The following is a 17,606-nucleotide window of genomic DNA, read 5'->3' as shown; positions in this document are numbered from 1 at the left end:
TTGCTGCTTTTACTGCTGTGGCTCTGGAGGTCCAGCGGGTGGCCCATTACTTCGACCCCTCGCTCTGCGTGTTTGTGAACAGTGCACGCCTCCTCCTGCGTGCTCCATGTATATAATGTAAAATGCAGCATATATGTTTAGAACTACTGCATCACCATCGCACTGCTATTTGGAAAATAGTGAAAATGTGATTTTTGATTTATAGATCACGCCGTGTTAATTTCAATCATTTGAACGCGCAGACGAACCCGTTAATAAAGGTCAATGAACTGAACTGGAGAGACAGAGGGAGGGAGGGAGGGAGGGGACGTACGGGGAGAGGGAGGGAGGCAGAGAGACCCTGGCGGACAGAAGCAGAGAGGGAGGTTGGACCGGGAACAATAGAGAGAAACGAAGCCTACCCTGAACACCAAACAAACCGAGAGGGCGACAAAAAGAAAGCAAACCACATCGGGTGATGGAGGGAGAGCGAGCTAAGCGAAGGACATGTGAGGAATAAAGACGCGAGGATCTTTCCCGAGCGGTGGGCTTTATTCCCGTCTTTCTTTGTCACTGGATAGTAAAACGGATTCCGGTATGAACCCAGCAGAAGCGGCCGAGGAGGCGCCCAGCGACCCCGACACTGATGCCTTCTACAAAACAGGTAGGAATCGGAGCTGATCTCTCCAAATCTAAGACAAAAGCATCACACCCGAGATCAATTTGAGCCAGAGCCGCCCGAGCAAGCGCACGAAAGCAAGAGAGCAGAAATGTGCAGAAAATCAGCTGGAAGCTGCACTAGCAGATGGGAGGCAGCTGCAAACATTCTGCTTCAAATAAGCAGAAACGTTGCGCTGTTTGAGGCTTTTACGCGGATCTACAGTGTCGTGTTGATTTCCGTGCGTGTGTTAGCTGATGCTGTGGGTCTACAAAAGAAGGAAGAATCATGGTGGGATCACATCAGATCAGCAGCTGAAAGGCTCAGGAAAAAATGTCCAGCGTGCTACAAATGGCAGTTTGTGGGAGAAGACTGTGTGTTTGTGCTGATACATGGACAGAAGGCACAAGATGACTGAGTCCAAATAACTGGTCTGCAAGCACATGCTGTCATCATGGAGACAGCTCATTACGGTGTCATTACATTATACTTCCTAAGATCATTACAAAAGCAGACAGCAGATCATTTCTGGTATCTTTTATGACGCTAAAGGCTGAAGCAGATATTAGCAGAGCGCCATGGCCACCTCTGATTATTACATAGTGGATCCTGATCCTGATCTCTGCTCAGCTTTGACAAGATCTCCAACACCACTGGCTGAACTGCAGCTCCAAGCCCTCCACCATGTTTTAGTTAGTTGTTAGACACTTGCTGTTGTACGCCGAACACGCTGGATTTAAACCTTCATGAGATCTTTTCTTCTTGTTTCTTTTCCTAAAGAATGACTTGTTGACGGAGGCTGCGTTTGTTACCTGTTAAAGTTCAGGTGCTGGTTGCTGGGTTTGGGCCATTAACTCAGCTTTCATCACTCTGAATTTCTTGGCTAGCTTTGCATGAACTCAGTTTTATACCAAACAAATCACAACAAGGCGCTTAGCATGCTGTTTGTGGAGAATCTCACAAAGAGCTGAACTTCTGTTAGCAGTATGATGCAGTTGTTTCCATCCTGGATGCAGATTGCATTTACTATAGTGCTCCTGTCCTTTAATGCAATAGAAATCCAACCAATGCTCATGTCTGCTCCTGAAAAGCTGTATCGCTCCACAGTTTTCCTTCTCCTGCACCTGGACTAAATTCAGCTGATTGTTTTAGAAGTGCACAGGAAGGAAACAACCATTATTGTTTCCTTTTTTATCTGCCTGGTGTGCAGTTTGTGCTTGTCAAACTGGGTTATCTTTGGAATATTTTATAGATTCAATTAAAGAAATGGGAATCAATTATGGGATTTTTGTGAGCGACTGTCCGAAGAAAACGTTTGAAAGACATCCATAAAGCCCGGACAATAATTGCTCCAGACCACTTTATAAAATGAAAGTCCTGGAAGTAAACTGAGGGCTGGCTGAGACTTTTGCACAGTACTGTGTGGCTTCAGGTGTGTGACACAGTTTCCCACACTGGGATGTGACACATGCTGGGGTGCACTCAATGAACACCAGTTTTGGTACCAAGAGAACAAGTCATGTAAAGATGCCAGCTGTGCGGCAACACTGGCCTTATTTACAGAGACAACACGTATGTCAGAGCGCTCGTTTACAGTTCAGCATGCCAACGAAACTCCTGGCTGACCCCCTCCATACATCACTGGATATTAGATTTTCTCACCATCTGCCCTCAGACTGTCAGGCTGAGCAAGTACATATCCTCCATCCTCCCTCTGAGCACCGGAGCCCCCAGAGGCATAGTGCTGTGCCGCTTTCTGTATTATCCATAGTCATCATAGCCACGGAGGACACCGCTGTACAGCACGACATGTCATTTCTCACATGGCGACACAAGAGGCTGATGTAAAAATCTAAAAGCACTAAAAGAGTTTATTGTGTAATTTAGGAGTTTGGGACTCTGGATGCTTGAACGCTGACAAACTGAGTAGCTGCTGTTTCTGATGCCCTGGTGTTTTGTCAGTGTTGGATTCAAATCCCTGTTTCTATAATACAGCATGTTGTGTTGTGAAGTGTAAACGGTCACAGGCAGAGCCAGAACAACCTTCTTCTTCGTGATGTTGAGGCTCTCTCGCTGATCCTTATTGGCTCGTTTCTGGAATAGTTTGGGAAAAATTAAAAAATTGGTTTCTCAGTTTAACTTCTCAACAAAGTTAAAACTGCTTAGATACTCATTTAGCTTTTACTATTTAAACATCAGAGCGTAGTCATCCTTTCTTTTGTGAGCAATAAAAAACAAGTATTTGGGCTAAACTGCATCTCTGTGTCTGAACAGTTGTGAAGATCCTTGTCCTGTAGGTGTTAGACTGTTAGACTGACAAGGACGAAATCAGAGATGGCACTGTTCCACTTCATTTCTAAATCCAGTTCCACTTCTTATTCTACCAGTAAACTGCTCGTACATCATGTTTCTGTCTCTAAAAAACAAGAAATTATCCTTTAAACCTGGCGCGTGTCTAAAATGTCCTTTGCATCCATGATGGCTTCGTGTTGGGGGCTGGATTCAGTCTGCTGTCAGACATGTGAGCCTCACGGTGATTCTACAGCTTTTCTTTCTTTAGTTTATTGAATGAGGGAACAGTATGAAACAAACCCTCAATAAATTCTGTTTTTATGTATCAAGACTTAATAAAATCACCTGACACGACCAGTTCTTACAACAAGTGACATATTACATCCTGCTGTTATTGAACAAAAATGGAAACAAAAATAAAAGTTTACTAAGAGGGTGTGCAACAGCTGCCCATCAGTCAGGGAGGGCTCGTGCGGTCGCTTCCAAACCACTCCACAGTGAGAATGATTATCCACCAGTGGGAAAGTTCAACACAGTTTCCAGTCATATTACAAACAGTGTAAGTGCTTGTGTTGTTATAAAGATTAGAAGTGCGGCTGCACTGATGTGATGTGAGGCTTTGCTGCATTTGCACTCGTCCATCCGTCCATCCGTTCCCGACAGTGTAACGGTTACACGCACACCTCAGGGTTGCAGGGCGGCTGGAGCCTGTCGTACGCAGGCTGAGCTGCAGGGCGCACAGCTTGTCACAGGGATAACTGCAACAGCACAAACACGACTGCTTTGTTTGCAAACATTAATACTGACGTCAGATTACACATTCATCTGCTCTCACGTTAACATCATTCAGTTAAAGACCAAATATAAGGTCTGATATTACCACCGAAGCACCATTGGGTATTTCTGTTTCTATACATTGTATAATAATAATTGTAATATAATTGTACTATTATGTGTCACGAACCACACAGGAAATATAATTATGGAGATAATTAGTCCAGTTAGCAACTCTTCCTATTTAGAGATCATCAAAATTATTAGCAAAATGTGAAAAGTGGCTCATTTCTGTTACTTATTGACAGTTTTATTATTTTTCCTTTGGGACGGAAACAAAACAGGGAGGAGAAAATGGAGCATGTCATAGTAGCAACCTAGGCTGAACTCATATCTCTACACATCACTGTACACGCTGCTAATAACAAAATAATGTACTTTAATAAAATACTCATGACTGTTTTGACCGTTCACAGGTTTTAAATGTGATTTTTAACTTTAGTCTTTTCTTGTATCTGGTTGGAAAAAGCATTTCGCTGCCTGTTGTACTGTGTGTGTCTGTGTTTGTGACAAAGATGAGTTCTCAAGGAATGAAGCCATTTTTCCATGAAGCATGTGTACTAGTACATATGAAGCTAAATACATCCTCTAAGAGAACATTGTCCCGGAGTCTTTGTAGTTTTGTAAATGACCAAAGCAGGTGAGAGCGCCTGACGTCCGCCCACGCCGTCTCTACCTGTGCCGGGTCGTAGCTAATAGTTTTCCCGTGCAGTGTAATAAGGAGGCAGATTAGGTGATTCTGTCCATCATTTGTAATGATCTGATGATTGCTGTGTCTCCTACGTGCCAATCACTCTGACTCTCTTTGGGGTCTCACAGGTTTTAATCTTGTGTGAGGTTGAGCCTTTCCCAAATGTAGTTTCTTATCGTTCCATCTAGTCGTATACTCTGGAGAGCATCAGCAGGCCACGTGTCTCATTTAGGCAGAATAATAATAAACTGTGAAATTAGGCAAAGCTAACCCACTGTGTGTTAAATGTGACCCCAGGTCTGCCTCCTGCCCAAAGGAACCGAGACATCATCTCCTCCCTGTAAACAATGACAGAGTTCCTGCTTATTTCTGTTTACTCACTTGAAGTTTATTTCAGTTCAGTTTTTGGGTGATTAGGATACCCGGCCATCGTATTGATTTAGATTCACTTCACTGGTCTGATAACCTTGTAGGGTGTAAAGTTAATGGGCAGAACTGGGATTCTGGAGCTCTTCTTTCCTCATAATGAGGCAATAATAATAATCGGTCCTTTGTTTTGTTTCTATCCTATCGATGGGAGGTCTGATGGACGTAACAAGTGTTTAATGCTGTCTTCATAATGTTTCAGAATAATCTTTGAAGGTTTATTCGACTTCCTGTGGTTCATGGATTAAATAAAGCATCTCTAATCTTACTTGTTGGTCTGCGTTGGGATCTTGATCAGATTTCTAGGTTTGTTTTGCAAATCTCAGTTTCAAAATCCAGTATTTGTTTTAAATTTCTCTTTTTTTTCGTGACTTTGCTTAATGTTTTCACCAGCTTGTCATATTTTGCTCTCCTCACCTTCCTGTGTAGGCTCTTTTCTCTTAGTGGCTTTGTCTGTATCCCACACAAGACTTGGACATATTGTCCATTTCACTCTCCCTAATGCCACCTTTGATTTCCTTTATAGCTAATTTGTTGTTTCGGATACTAATATTAGGCCTCCTTTATTTATGTTATTCGGATGAATCGTTACATAAACGAGCGGCCCTTTACTCTGAGTGAACTCAGTTAAGTAACAAGTGGAGTTTTTTTCTAAAGCATGCCTCCAAAATGAAACATGCTCGTCAATGAAGGACCAAGATTGTCTGTCACTTTCTGACAGCTGTGACGAGCCTATGCAAGCTGTCGACAGTCCTACTTTTCCTGCCTCACGTTTCCTTAAACACGTCAAAGTTAAGAGAAGAGGAAGTCAAAGTGGCCGTTCGAGGTCTTCTCTGTTTGCGCAGTCGTCGGTGGCTCCTTGACCTGGACCCCACGTCTTTGCATGCTTCCTGTGCACCGGTGCATATTTTTCCACAGCATTTGGAAACAGATCCTCCTTTAATGCTCTCTCTATACCAGAGTGTTCTCTGCTGTCTTCTACAGTTTGGGATTTGCAGTCGTGACTGAAGTTGCCCACGTGAATCTTCTCCTTATTCCAAGCTGCTTTCAGAACCATGTGTTTGGCTGTAAGCTCTTGAAGGTTAACACTGTTCTTGGGGGAGCACTGGGTCATGGTTTGTTTACTGGGGACAAACCATGAGGTATTTTATTTTTAGGTCAGGGTCCTGTGGTAGCTGGAGCTCAGTGCTCAAGAAAGTCTCAATGAACTGTAGCACTAAGTTTCCCACCTCCCCTCCTCTGCTCCAAAAATACACGTGCTGTTTCTTCTTGACTATATCAGTAAGGTTGTGTTGCTTGGCCCTCTTCAGCCCCTCTACCTGTTCCATGTGGGTCTCAGCTTCTTCTGCTTTGCTTCATTGCTGATTATTTGTCCTGTGTGTTTAATTTTCTATTTAACTCTTCATTGTCTCATGGTTATTTCCACCATGCCATACTTCTACTACCGTTCCATGCCGCTTCTAGCTCGGTCCACTGTTGTGTTGTGGTGCTTTTCTATTCATTGGCTTTTACAGAGAAAAATGTCATATATGAAAATAGCTTGAAAATAGTTTTTGTGAGACTTAAACTTTGTATCTGGACAAAAAGAAAATAATATTATGAAGAATTAAGAATCTTTAACACTCTAAGGCACAGCCGTACAGTACAGTGGAATGTTATGCTAATCAGCAGTTTATAAATAGGATGCTCAATTATCAGACGGAAACAGGAAGTAACACAGATCCATTCATACCTACACACATGCAATCAGAGAGCAGTGTCTGAGTGTTTATCAGATATCTGACGCCAGCTGTCTCTCAATAGCTGCTACTGTTGCTATGCTACCAGAATAATAGCAACTTTGTATGTATTTATTAACATAACAGCAGAACTTGTGACGTCATTCTGCTGTTTGTTTTACAAACACATGAAGCACATGAAGACCAGCTTCTGTAGCTACGTTGTTAAAAGCAGCAGCACAACATTCTTGCTGAATGACAGTTTTTATGTCAAGTCTGCTTCTTCATGCTGACACACTCTACCTATTCACACCAGACCCATTCCCACTATGCTCCTCATATTCCAGAAGCGAGGAGTCGAGCGAGCACTTGTATGCATGAGAAGGTAATTAGAGTTAATTTTCTCAGCTAATCTGTCTGTAGCCATGGAGACGTTTAGAAACGATAAAGGGTGGCAGCTGCTCCAAACAAAGTTCACTTGGAAATTTCAGTAAGATCACAGATAGCATAATGTAGCAGCGGTTAGCTTTGTCACCTCACAGCCACACGGTTCCCTCAGCTCTTCCAGTGTGATTCTGCCAGTTTACTGGTCTGCTCCTTGAGAGCATCTCAGTAAATTATTCATTTTAGCACAATTGCTCGGCACCAAGATGGTTCCTTTCAGTGTTGAGCTGGAAGTGTACACACAGAATTGTGTGTAATGCCAGGAAACGGGAAGTTTCTTTGTTTTAATAGACACACTTCACAGTTTGTGCGTCATGATCATTTCCACTTGTTGCAAGCAGCCTTTACCTAACAGTGATATCATCAGTGATAACTGTGGAGCCGCCACCAAGGCATAATAAACCACGCCAAGAAAATTATAGACACTACAAACTGTTTAACATTATAGATGGGCATAACTGATGCTGTCTATTTCAGGCTTTTATGCTGTGGTATTATTACTAGCAACTACCTTAATAATATCAGACCACTAATCAGCTCGTTTATTTTTTAAAATACTCTTTTTTGGCATTTTGCCTTTATTGGACAACAAATTGTCCGTGGGTCAGACTCAAACCTGCCACCCTGCTGGCCATGTGGCACGTGGGCGCCTGCTCACCCAGTGAGCTAAAGCTACACGCATAACCTGATAGTTAAAGGGCTAACGTTAAGGTGTAACATCGTAATAGTTATAATAGATGTTTTTGATCCGTAACAAATTTAAGAATGAAAAGACACTGTGTGTGTGTGTGTGTGTGTGTGTGTGTGTGTGTGTGTGTGTGTGTGTGTGATACAGATGCATTACATGGGTGAATGAAGCTTCGAGCCAGGTGAACCTTGACTATAAGCACTTTGAGAGGGGTCAGAGTTTATGCTCAGTGTTTGACAGCCTGATGTCAGGGCTGCTGTTTAAATCAGTTCTGACTTTACTGAGTTTTTTCTTCCGTTCATTTTCCATCTTCTTCTGATAGTAGTACTTGTCCTGATCTATGGAAAGGACAAATAAGGACAAAATTAGCCATTGCTCTGTTGTTTCTTGTTCACCCTTCTTAAATATCTTCAGTGTCGAAGAGCAGAACGATTATGGAAGATCACACGTTTGGTTGTCCATTGAAAATATTGTAAAGGACTCATCCATTCCTACAGTGAGAAAGAGAAAGAGGCTAGATCTTCTTATCTCAACAATCTTGAGAAGAATAATCCCAGCGTGTTATTTGGCACCATTAACAGCAAAGTATCTCATGCACCTCAGCACGCTCTGGTCATCCTCTCATCAACTTATGATGAGTGTACCTCGCAATTGCCAGAACATGACGGGCTTGAGATCCAAAATCTCCTTAACTTACAACACTGATGCTCTTTACAAGAAAGGTCAGAGCAGACTCATCAGGAAGGCCAGCTCTGGGATGCCCCGTCGACCCACTGCAGGTGGAAGAAGACAGAAGAACAAACATAGCATCAGTCATGGACGATGTCTCCCAGCCCACACATGAAGCTCCTTCAGTGACACACTGCTGCATCCTCGGTGCACAAAGGAGCAAGGATGCTCTTTGCTCTTTTTAATAAATGTTTCTTATGCTGTAATTGTCCCCTGCACAGTCTCTTATTTTATTGTTTTTAATTTTCTAGTCTTTACTTTTGGGTGAATCTGCATGCTCCATCTGCCTGTCACTGCTGGAACACCTGAATGTCCCCAGTGAGGGACAATAAAGCATAATTCTATTCTATTCTATTCTATTCTATTCTATTCTATTCTATTCTAACTTCCTCTCCTTTAGAAGATTTCCCTAAGTGGCAGGAGTCGTTTACTTTATTCCCTCATCATCCTCAGTACAGATATTCTGCTTCCTGTCTTTGGAGTGTTACGGGTACAACCACACCCAACATCCAAGGATTCAGTTCAATTCAATGTTATTTATACATTGAATCACAACAACAGTCGCCTCAAGGTGCTTTTATATTGTAAGGTAGACTCTACAATAATAGATACAGAGAAAAAACCCACAATCATATGACCCCCTATGAGCAGCACTTTGGTGACAGTGGGAAGGAAAAACTCCCTTTTAACAGGAAGAAACCTCCGGCAGAACCAGGCTCAGGGAGGGGCGGGGCCATCTGCTGTGATTGGTTGGGGTGAGAGAAGGAAGACGGGACAAAAGCCTTGTCTAGGATGAGCTTGTGTGTCCAGCACATTCCACAGCTGCTCAACTGGATTAAGATCTGGGGAATTTCACTGCCAGGTCACACCTTCAACCATTCCTGAACTATTTTTGCTTTGTGGCAGGGAACATTATCCTGTTGGTATCCATCAGGGAATACCATTCCCATGAAATGTCACATCCAAATTGATGGTAGAGCATTGCCCAAAACATTACACTGCTTGACAGCTTGTCTCTGTGCTAGGTATTCTGCAGCTACACTCCAGGCACACACCCTTGCATCCACGTGATGTAAAGAAAGCGTGATTCATCAGACAGGCCACCTTATTCCACCCCTTCTTGAGCCAGTTTGGATACCTGTGTCTAATGGAGGATCTTACAGCGGTGAACAGGGCTCAGCGTGGGCAGCCTGACTAGTCTGCGTCTATGCAGCCCCATACACAGCAAAATTTGATGCACCATGTATTTGGACACCTTTCTATCATAACCAGCTTTTTGGCAGTTTGAGCCACAGTAGCTCATCATTTGGCTCACTGCAAGCATCTCAAAGACATGAAATCTAGTTCCACTGATTGTTAATGACTGACTCATTGCACTGTGGGAACCCTGAGTAGACCCCTGACTTCCTTTTTCACCATAATGCAAGCCTTCCCTTGAGCTTGTGCTGAACTGTAACAATAGCACTGACATATTGACCTTTGTTGTGTTTTCCTTATTGATCTTATGCCAACAATTTATTTTCTTTGAGATTTATAGCAAGTGGAGTGTCCTGTTTCTTTAAGTGAGACCTCAGTCCTGAGTCATGGTGAGGAAACCTGGGAGGAGGAGCTACATATCTATTATTGAAGAGTGTGTGTGTGTCAGGGTGGGGGTGGGGTGTATGCCACTTTCATTGGGAACAATAAGACGCTCCTGAGGAGAGAGTTAGGGATTCCCTCCTTCCTCCATCTCTCATTGTCTTCCACTCGCACACCCAGTGTCAAGTACAGTGGCAGATGGGTGTGAAAATGAAGTGTGTGTGTGTGTGTGTGTGTGTGTGTGTGTGTGTGTGTGTGTGTGTCTGTTGGACAGACAGTCAGAAACAGAGAGAGGGGAAGGAGATGCAGCTTAACTGGATTAGCTCTTATTACTCACCAGGGGACAAGCAAAGCAAAGGGTGAGAGGAAGAAGGGGAGACAGGGAGAGAAAGAGGGAGAGAGGGGGTGTTAAATAGATAAATACAAAGAAAGGATTTCCTCTCCTCCCCCTTCTCCTTTTGTCTCCTCCCTCCTTTAAAAGCTTTCTAGTCTTTGGACAGCTGCAGCCATATGGTGTGTGCATGTGTGTAAGTGTTAGTGTAATGAGCATCCGTTTGGACTGTAATCAATCACAGAGACATTTTATAGACATGTATGTGAGTGTGTGAGTGTGTGTGTATGTGAGTGTGTGTGTGAGTGTGTGTGTGAGTGTGTATGTGAGTGTGTGTGTGAGTGTGTGTGTGTGTGAGTGTGTGTGTGTGTGTGTGTGAGTGTGTATGTGAGTGTGTGAGTGTGTGTGTATGTGAGTGTGTGTGTGAGTGTGTGTGTGTGTGTGTGTGTGAGTGTGTGTGTGTGTGAGTGTGTGTGTGTGTGAGTGTGTGTGTGTGTGAGTGTGTGAGTGTGTGTGTGTGTGAGTGTGTTACAAGCTGATTAGTAGTGCCAGCTAATAGATTGTGTGAGCAGGTATTTGCCTTTGTCAGTGTGTGTGTGAGTGTGAGAATGTGTGTGTGTGTGTATGTGAGTGTGTGAGTGTGAGAATGTGTGTGTGTGTGTATGTGAGTGTGTGTGTGTGAGTGTCAGAGAAAGGAAGCTGTTATCATGACTGACAGACTAGAACAGAGCTGCTAAAAGCCACTGACAGGCTGTTAAGATCGTTTCTATAATATCATTATAGAAAATAGAAAGTTCTATAGCCTACAGACAGACGGCCTAAATCCAGAATGTATTTGACTGTAGAAAGCTGCTATAAGTTGGGGGTCTTTTTTTCTTTTTTCATGCATTTAAACATTGGCATTCTTCAGAGAGTCGGATTTGTCCAGTGCAGAGCAGAGATTTGTCCTGTGGCTCTTCTAAGTTGTACCATACATTTGTGGAGTGGCTGTTTGGTTTCTCCTCTACAGAGGTCACAGAAGCACTCATCCTATGTTGTTTAATGTGTGTTTGGGAGTTTAGTCTATGGGATGTCAGAGGTCGATGTACTTGGATGTCATGCTTGGAGAAAATTCTTAGTTTCTCTGATAAACCTGCGACATAAAGTTGACAGTGTTATTCAGTTTGTCATTCTGTTTTCTCCTTGTTCAGTTCAATTCAATTGTATTTATATAGCCAATTTACATCAACAGTCACGTCATGGTGCTTTATATTGTGAGGTACAGAGCTACAATAATAAAGAGAACCCCCAACAATCAGGCCACTCCCTCTGAACAAGCACTTTGGCGACAGTGGGAAGGAAAAACGTCTTTTTAACAGGAAGAAACCTCCAGCAGAGCCAGGCTTATAATCAATAGTTATATTCTTGACTTAATAAGCTGAAAACTTAAAAACATGTAAAGCAGGAAAAAATAATCAGATTACTATGATAAAACTAATAATAGCAAAAGATTCTCTCAGCTGAATAAAGATTTGTTACATTTGAAACAAAAATAAGAAACATTATTTCTGCGTTGGTTCCATTTGTAGCTTTTCTGTTCTGCTTCTGTCACTGGGAATAAAACGGTCCGTCAGTCTCTGCAGTATCTTGTTAACTGCACATGACCTGATTTCAGTGGTCAGTGTTCATCTGTTGTGTTTTGTCATTTTTGTGCTCTTTCTAGTGTCCAACATTTCTTTCATTCTGTGTGTTTAAAATTTTTTAAACGCAAAGTTGGTAATTTTTTAATTTGAATGAATATTTGAGTTTTGAGCTATTTAAAAGCAAAAAAGGAAAAAATAAAGTGACGTTGCTGTCATCTGGTTAGATGGAAGAAAGATGCCAAGCGGCTTTACTTTACCAAGTGGATCATCATGGCCTTGCCATATTGGTCCATTTGATTGACCTTTATTATAATTATGTATTTATTTGATTTGATTTTCGGTTGTTACAGCCGGGACAGACATGACTGGGGGATAGGACAGGGAGGAAGAATGAAAGAAAGAGAGGGAGAGAGAGAAAAACATACAAAGCATATATAATGCTTTGTATGTTGTTCAGTATATTTCTATGCAAAACAAGAGGAATTTCTATACAGAGCAGTATATTCACAGTTTAAACCAGATATTTACACTTTAGGGAGAAAACATAAAAACATTTTTTACTATTAAACATCAATTTAGAGTAAACTTGTTTTGTTTTGGTTAAATAAATATTGAAATATCTTTTGAATTAGTTAAACGTCAGAATAAAGAGAGACAGAGCTTCTATTTTATATACCAGTAGGCGGTAGGGTAAAGTGTCTTGCCCAAGGACACAACGACCAGGACAGAGAGCCCAGGGATCGAACCGGCGACCTTCCGGTTACAGATGCGATTCCCAACCCCCTGAGCCACGGTCGCCCCAAAAGTGCCTCTGTGCCGTCTTTCAGTCCAGCTTTGTCCAGCCACTGGTAGGATTTCTGGATATCAGCCACCTCCTCTATCTGCCGGTGGTACATACCGTGCAGGGGCCTGTCCTTCCATGATGGTTCCTCGTCTCCCTCCTCTTTCTTGGGTTTCTGCTGCCTGAGGTATTCACTGAGCACTCGGTCAGTTGGGGCCATCTTCCCAATGTATTCTTGGATGGTCGTTGTCTCATCCTGGACTGTGGTGCTGACACTCACCAGTCCCCGGCCCCCTTCCTTCCGCTTAGCGTACAGCCTCAGGGTGCTGGACTTGGGGTGAAACCCTCCATGCATGGTCAGGAGCTTTCTTGTCTTTATGTCAGTGGCTTCTATCTCCTCCTTTGGCCAGCCTATTACCCCAGCAGGGTACCTGATCATGGGCAGGGCGTAGGTGTTGATGGCCCGGATCTTGTTCTTACCATTCAGCTGACTCCTCAGGACTTGCCTGACCCTCTGCAGGTACTTGGTGGTTGCAGCCTTTCTAGCGGCCTCTTCATGGTTCCCATTCGCCTGCGGGATCCCCAAGTACTTGTAACTGTCCTCTATGTCTGCAATGTTGCCTTCTGGTAGTTCAATCCCCTCAGTTCTGACTACCTTCCCTCTCTTTGTTACCATCCGACTACACTTCTCCAGTCCGAACGACATTCCAATGTCATTGCTGTATATCCTGGTGGTGTGGATCAGTGAATCTCGTTCACTCTTGGCATACAGCTTGATGTCATCCATGTACAGGAGGTGGCTGACAACTGCTCCGTTCCGTAGTCGGTATCCGTAGCCAGTCTTGTTAATGATCTCACTGAGGGGGTTCAGGCCTATGCAGAACAGCAGTGGGGACAGAGCATCTCCTTGGTAGATCCCGCACTTGATGGTGACTTGTGCTATGGGCTTGGAGTTGGCCTCTAGTGTTGTCCGCCACATCCCCATTGAGTTCCTGATGAAGGCTCTCAGGGTCCTGTTGATCTTATATAGTTCTAGGCATTCCAGTATCCAGCTGTGGGGCATTGAGTCATAGGCCTTCTTGTAATCAATCCAGACAGTGCACAGGTTGGTCAGTCTGGTCTTGCAGTCTCGGCTGATTGTTCTGTCTACCAGTAGCTGGTGTTTTGCGCATCTGGTATTCTTGCCAATTCCTTTCTGTGTCCCGCTCATGTATTGACCCATGTGCCTGTTCATCTTAGCCGATATGATGCCTGACAGGAGCTTCCATGTAGTACTGAGGCAGGTTATTGGTCGGTAGTTGGATGGGACCGGTCCCTTCTGGGGGTCTTTGGGGATCAGGACCATCTGACCTTCGGTTAGCCATTCCGGGTGTCTCTCGTTAACTAGCAGCTGGTTCATTTGTGCTGCCAGACGCTCGTGGAGTGCAGTCAGCTTCTTCAGCCAGTAGTCATGAACCATGTCGGGCCCTGGTGCTGTCCAACTCTTCATACTGGAGACCCTTTCTTGGATATCTGCCACTGTAATGGTTACTGGACCCTGTTCAGGGAGGTCGCTGTGGTCTGCCCTCAGATCCACTAGCCACTGAGCATTGCCGTTATGGGTTGCGTCCTTCTCCCATATGCTCTTTAACAAATATGTTTTTATATTTATCAACCTAAAAAAAATAAACATTTAGTCTGATTTGATGTTACAATTAAAAAAGTGTTTTTATCTGAAGAGTTTGTAAATATCTGGTTTCAATTGTATATTTCAAATCAAATCAAATCAAATCACTTTTATTGTCACATCACATGTGCAGGTACATTGGTACAGCACATGTGAGTGAAATTCTTGTGTGCGAGCTTCACAAGCAACAGAGTTGTGCAAAATACAATAATGTAAACAAGCAAAATATAAGAATGGCTACATCTGAAACTAATAAATATATGTACAATATATATATATATGCATACAGTATATGCATTTCTGGATGTGTATACTAAATATGTTTTTCTGCGTGTGTGTGTGTGTGTGTGTGTGTGTGTGTGTGTCTACATATTTTACAAATTAAATAGAGTAAACAATAAAATATATAAAAATATACAGAGTTGAATATGTGCAAAACAGTGGCATTACTGTACAGTATGGAGTGCATAATGTTAAAGTTCCAGTAGTGAAGCTGAGGTGTCTATGACGTGTTCAGCAGTCTGATGGCCTGGTGGAAGAAGCTGTCTCTCAGTCTGCTGGTACGGGACCGGATGCTGCAGAACCTCCTTCCTGATGGAAGCAGTCTGAACAGTTTATGGCTGGGGTGACTGGAGTCCTTGATGATCCGCTTTCCTCAGGCACCGCTTCCTGTAGATGTCCTGGAGGGAGAGAAGCCTCCTCCAACTATCCGTTCAGAGCACCGCACTACTCTCTGAAGAGCTTTGCAGTTGTAAGCGGTGCTGTTGCCATACCAGGTGGTGTTGCATGCAGTGAGGATGCTCTCAGTGGCACAGTGATAGAAGGTCCTGAGGATGCGGATATTTGATGATTGTCAGCACAAAGAGGGAGAGAGAGGAACAGAAAGGAAGAGAGAGAGAGGAACAGAGACAATTCTGATGGCTAAAGATCCAAACGGGACAGGCAAAAGAAAAAATATTTGTATCATAGTTATTGTTCCTCAAGCTGTGCAACGAGTCCCTGTGGCACTTTGATCATTTGGTGATGTTCTAATAGGAGGAATCATTAATAAACATTGAAATAATGGCTCTTAAACCACATAGAAGCAGACATAAAGACGTACATTACATTCACAATATAATTTGTGGGGAGAGAGTTGAGAATAAAAAGGACAAGGGAAAACTGACCCTTCACAGAACAAGGACAAACACATGACACCTAAGACAGGAACGTTGCCAAACTTCTGATTAAAGGTGTGTCCATATAGGAGGTCATTTGAACCCACGCAGTGATCACAGATCAAAGAAAGTTAATTACATTTGGCAACTTCAAGCACTGATGAGAAAACTTACCTCAGGTAACCTGAAGTGGTTCAGATTGACACTTTTTTCAGTTTGGAGAGGAGCAACTGAAGTAACTCCCAATGAGAGCGCAGGATGCCATTTAATTAACACACGACACAGTTTTATATTCATTACGCAGACAACAGAACCTGGGATGTCTGCATATACAGGAAAGAAAAGAAGAAAAAATGCTTCAGCTCTTCTGATTGTTGTTCCTTTTGTTGTTATAAGAAGCAGTTTAAGGAAAGGCACTTTTTGCCCAGTTGCTGGTTCGAGTGTAAATGCATGTGCGTGTAGATATGAACAATTTAGTGCGACGGGTTGAACAGAAGGGTTTTCTCAACAGCTTAGACTTGTTGATGGCTCGGGTTTGAAACGATTTACTGGTCCCTCTGTGTCCAAACGTCTCTTATCCTGTAATCCACAGTAGTAAAACTTCACTGACAGCTCTTAGTTTAAAAGAAACAACTGTGTTTGGGCTTTGTGTGTGAGTTCAAATAAAAATCAAGTCTTTGTTGTTGGTACAGCTGAAAACTGGCAAACAGAAGTAAAATGTTGCTACTTAAAAAACAGATTTGTCCAAAATAGTAATAATAATAATATATCAGTTTTGTGTTTCTTATCTAATGGTGGCAAAATGTGGGTGATACATACATATACACACTACAACATACTGTGCATGAATGCATCTGTGAGGACAGAGCCAGAGGCGTAAAACTGCTGATGTTAACTTATTGCTCCTGTTACAAGTCGAGTGTGGACGGCTGACTGAGGAGATCATAAATAAAATAAAAATACATTTGACGTGCCAGTGCCCTGAAATTCCACAGAAAGTTCTTGCATGTTTGACAAATCCAGGGAACTTAGAGGGAAATCCTGGAATGCCTGTTTCCACTCCATCATAATGCTGTTTTTATGAAGCAGGACATCAGCTCCCAGGCTGACAAACTGTTTTTCCTCTTGACTTGAAGTGGACAGGAAGGTCAGACATAGTGCAACGGAGCAATATGGTTTTAAGTGTTTTTGGGGTACAACTTCTTTGTATTGATCTTCTATAGCCCACTTTCTTCGTCTTCTACTTTTGGCTGTTGTTTAACGGGTTACCACAGCAGATCACCTGCCTCCGTCTCACCGCAGCATCCACTATCGCTCTAGCATCTTCTGCATGTGAGCAAACTACCCCCATGAATCTCTTCTGTGGTCTTCCTCTCTGCCTGGCAGCTCCATATTTAACATCCTTTGTCTAATGTATTTACTATCCCTCCTTTGCACATGTCTAAAGTATCTCAGTCTTGTCTCACTAGCTGTCTTAAGACGGCTCAAGATGAGCTGCTCCTCTAGTTCTTCTGATCCCGTCCATCCCGGCTCCTCCAAGGAAAAATCCTAACATCTCTGCCACCTCCAGCTTCGCCCTTGTTTTCAGTGCCACTGTCTGCAGACTATACATCATAGAAAAAAACAACTCATGCTGCCATCCTTCTGCCACCCTGCCTGTTCTCTCTTTGCTTTGGAAGGGTTACTCCAGGTATTTAAAATGATCGACCTTCACTATCTCTGTTCTTTGCATCTTCACCTTTCTAATGTCTACCTCTCATTCACACGCTTCTACCAACTGTCCTTCCTCATCATTCCTCGTCTCTTGACACTGTCTTTACAGACCGTCTTCCACCTACTCCCTACTCTCGCTACAGGTCACAATGTCTCTGTGAACATCATAGATCATGGAGATTACTGCCTGAACCCAAGTGTCAACCTGTCCATCACCACTGGAAACAAAAAGGGACTCCGATGTAGTCCACCCAAACGTCTGTCACTCGTGCTGCAGACCACTGTCTCACTGTCCTCTA

At 43.1% G+C, this 17,606-nt stretch overlaps 1 protein-coding gene across 2 annotated transcripts in view; it reads left to right on the top strand.

Annotated features, from left to right (window-relative positions):
- The first annotated feature begins 334 nt into the window (after positions 1 to 334).
- Positions 335 to 17,606, top strand: part of kalrna (kalirin RhoGEF kinase a) — a 149,711-nt gene continuing 132,439 nt past the window's right edge. For both annotated transcript variants that reach the window (XM_082507921.1, XM_082507919.1), the window contains exon 1: positions 335 to 643. In XM_082507921.1, coding sequence (XP_082364047.1) covers positions 577 to 643 — 67 coding nt within the window. In that variant the 5' untranslated portion in view covers positions 335 to 576. The remainder of the gene's footprint in view (positions 644 to 17,606) is intronic.

This window comes from Aulonocara stuartgranti (genome assembly GCF_965226115.1).
Source record: "Aulonocara stuartgranti genome assembly, chromosome: 16".
Classification (NCBI taxonomy): domain Eukaryota; kingdom Metazoa; phylum Chordata; class Actinopteri; order Cichliformes; family Cichlidae; genus Aulonocara; species Aulonocara stuartgranti.
This window is presented reverse-complemented; position numbering and strand designations above follow the sequence as displayed.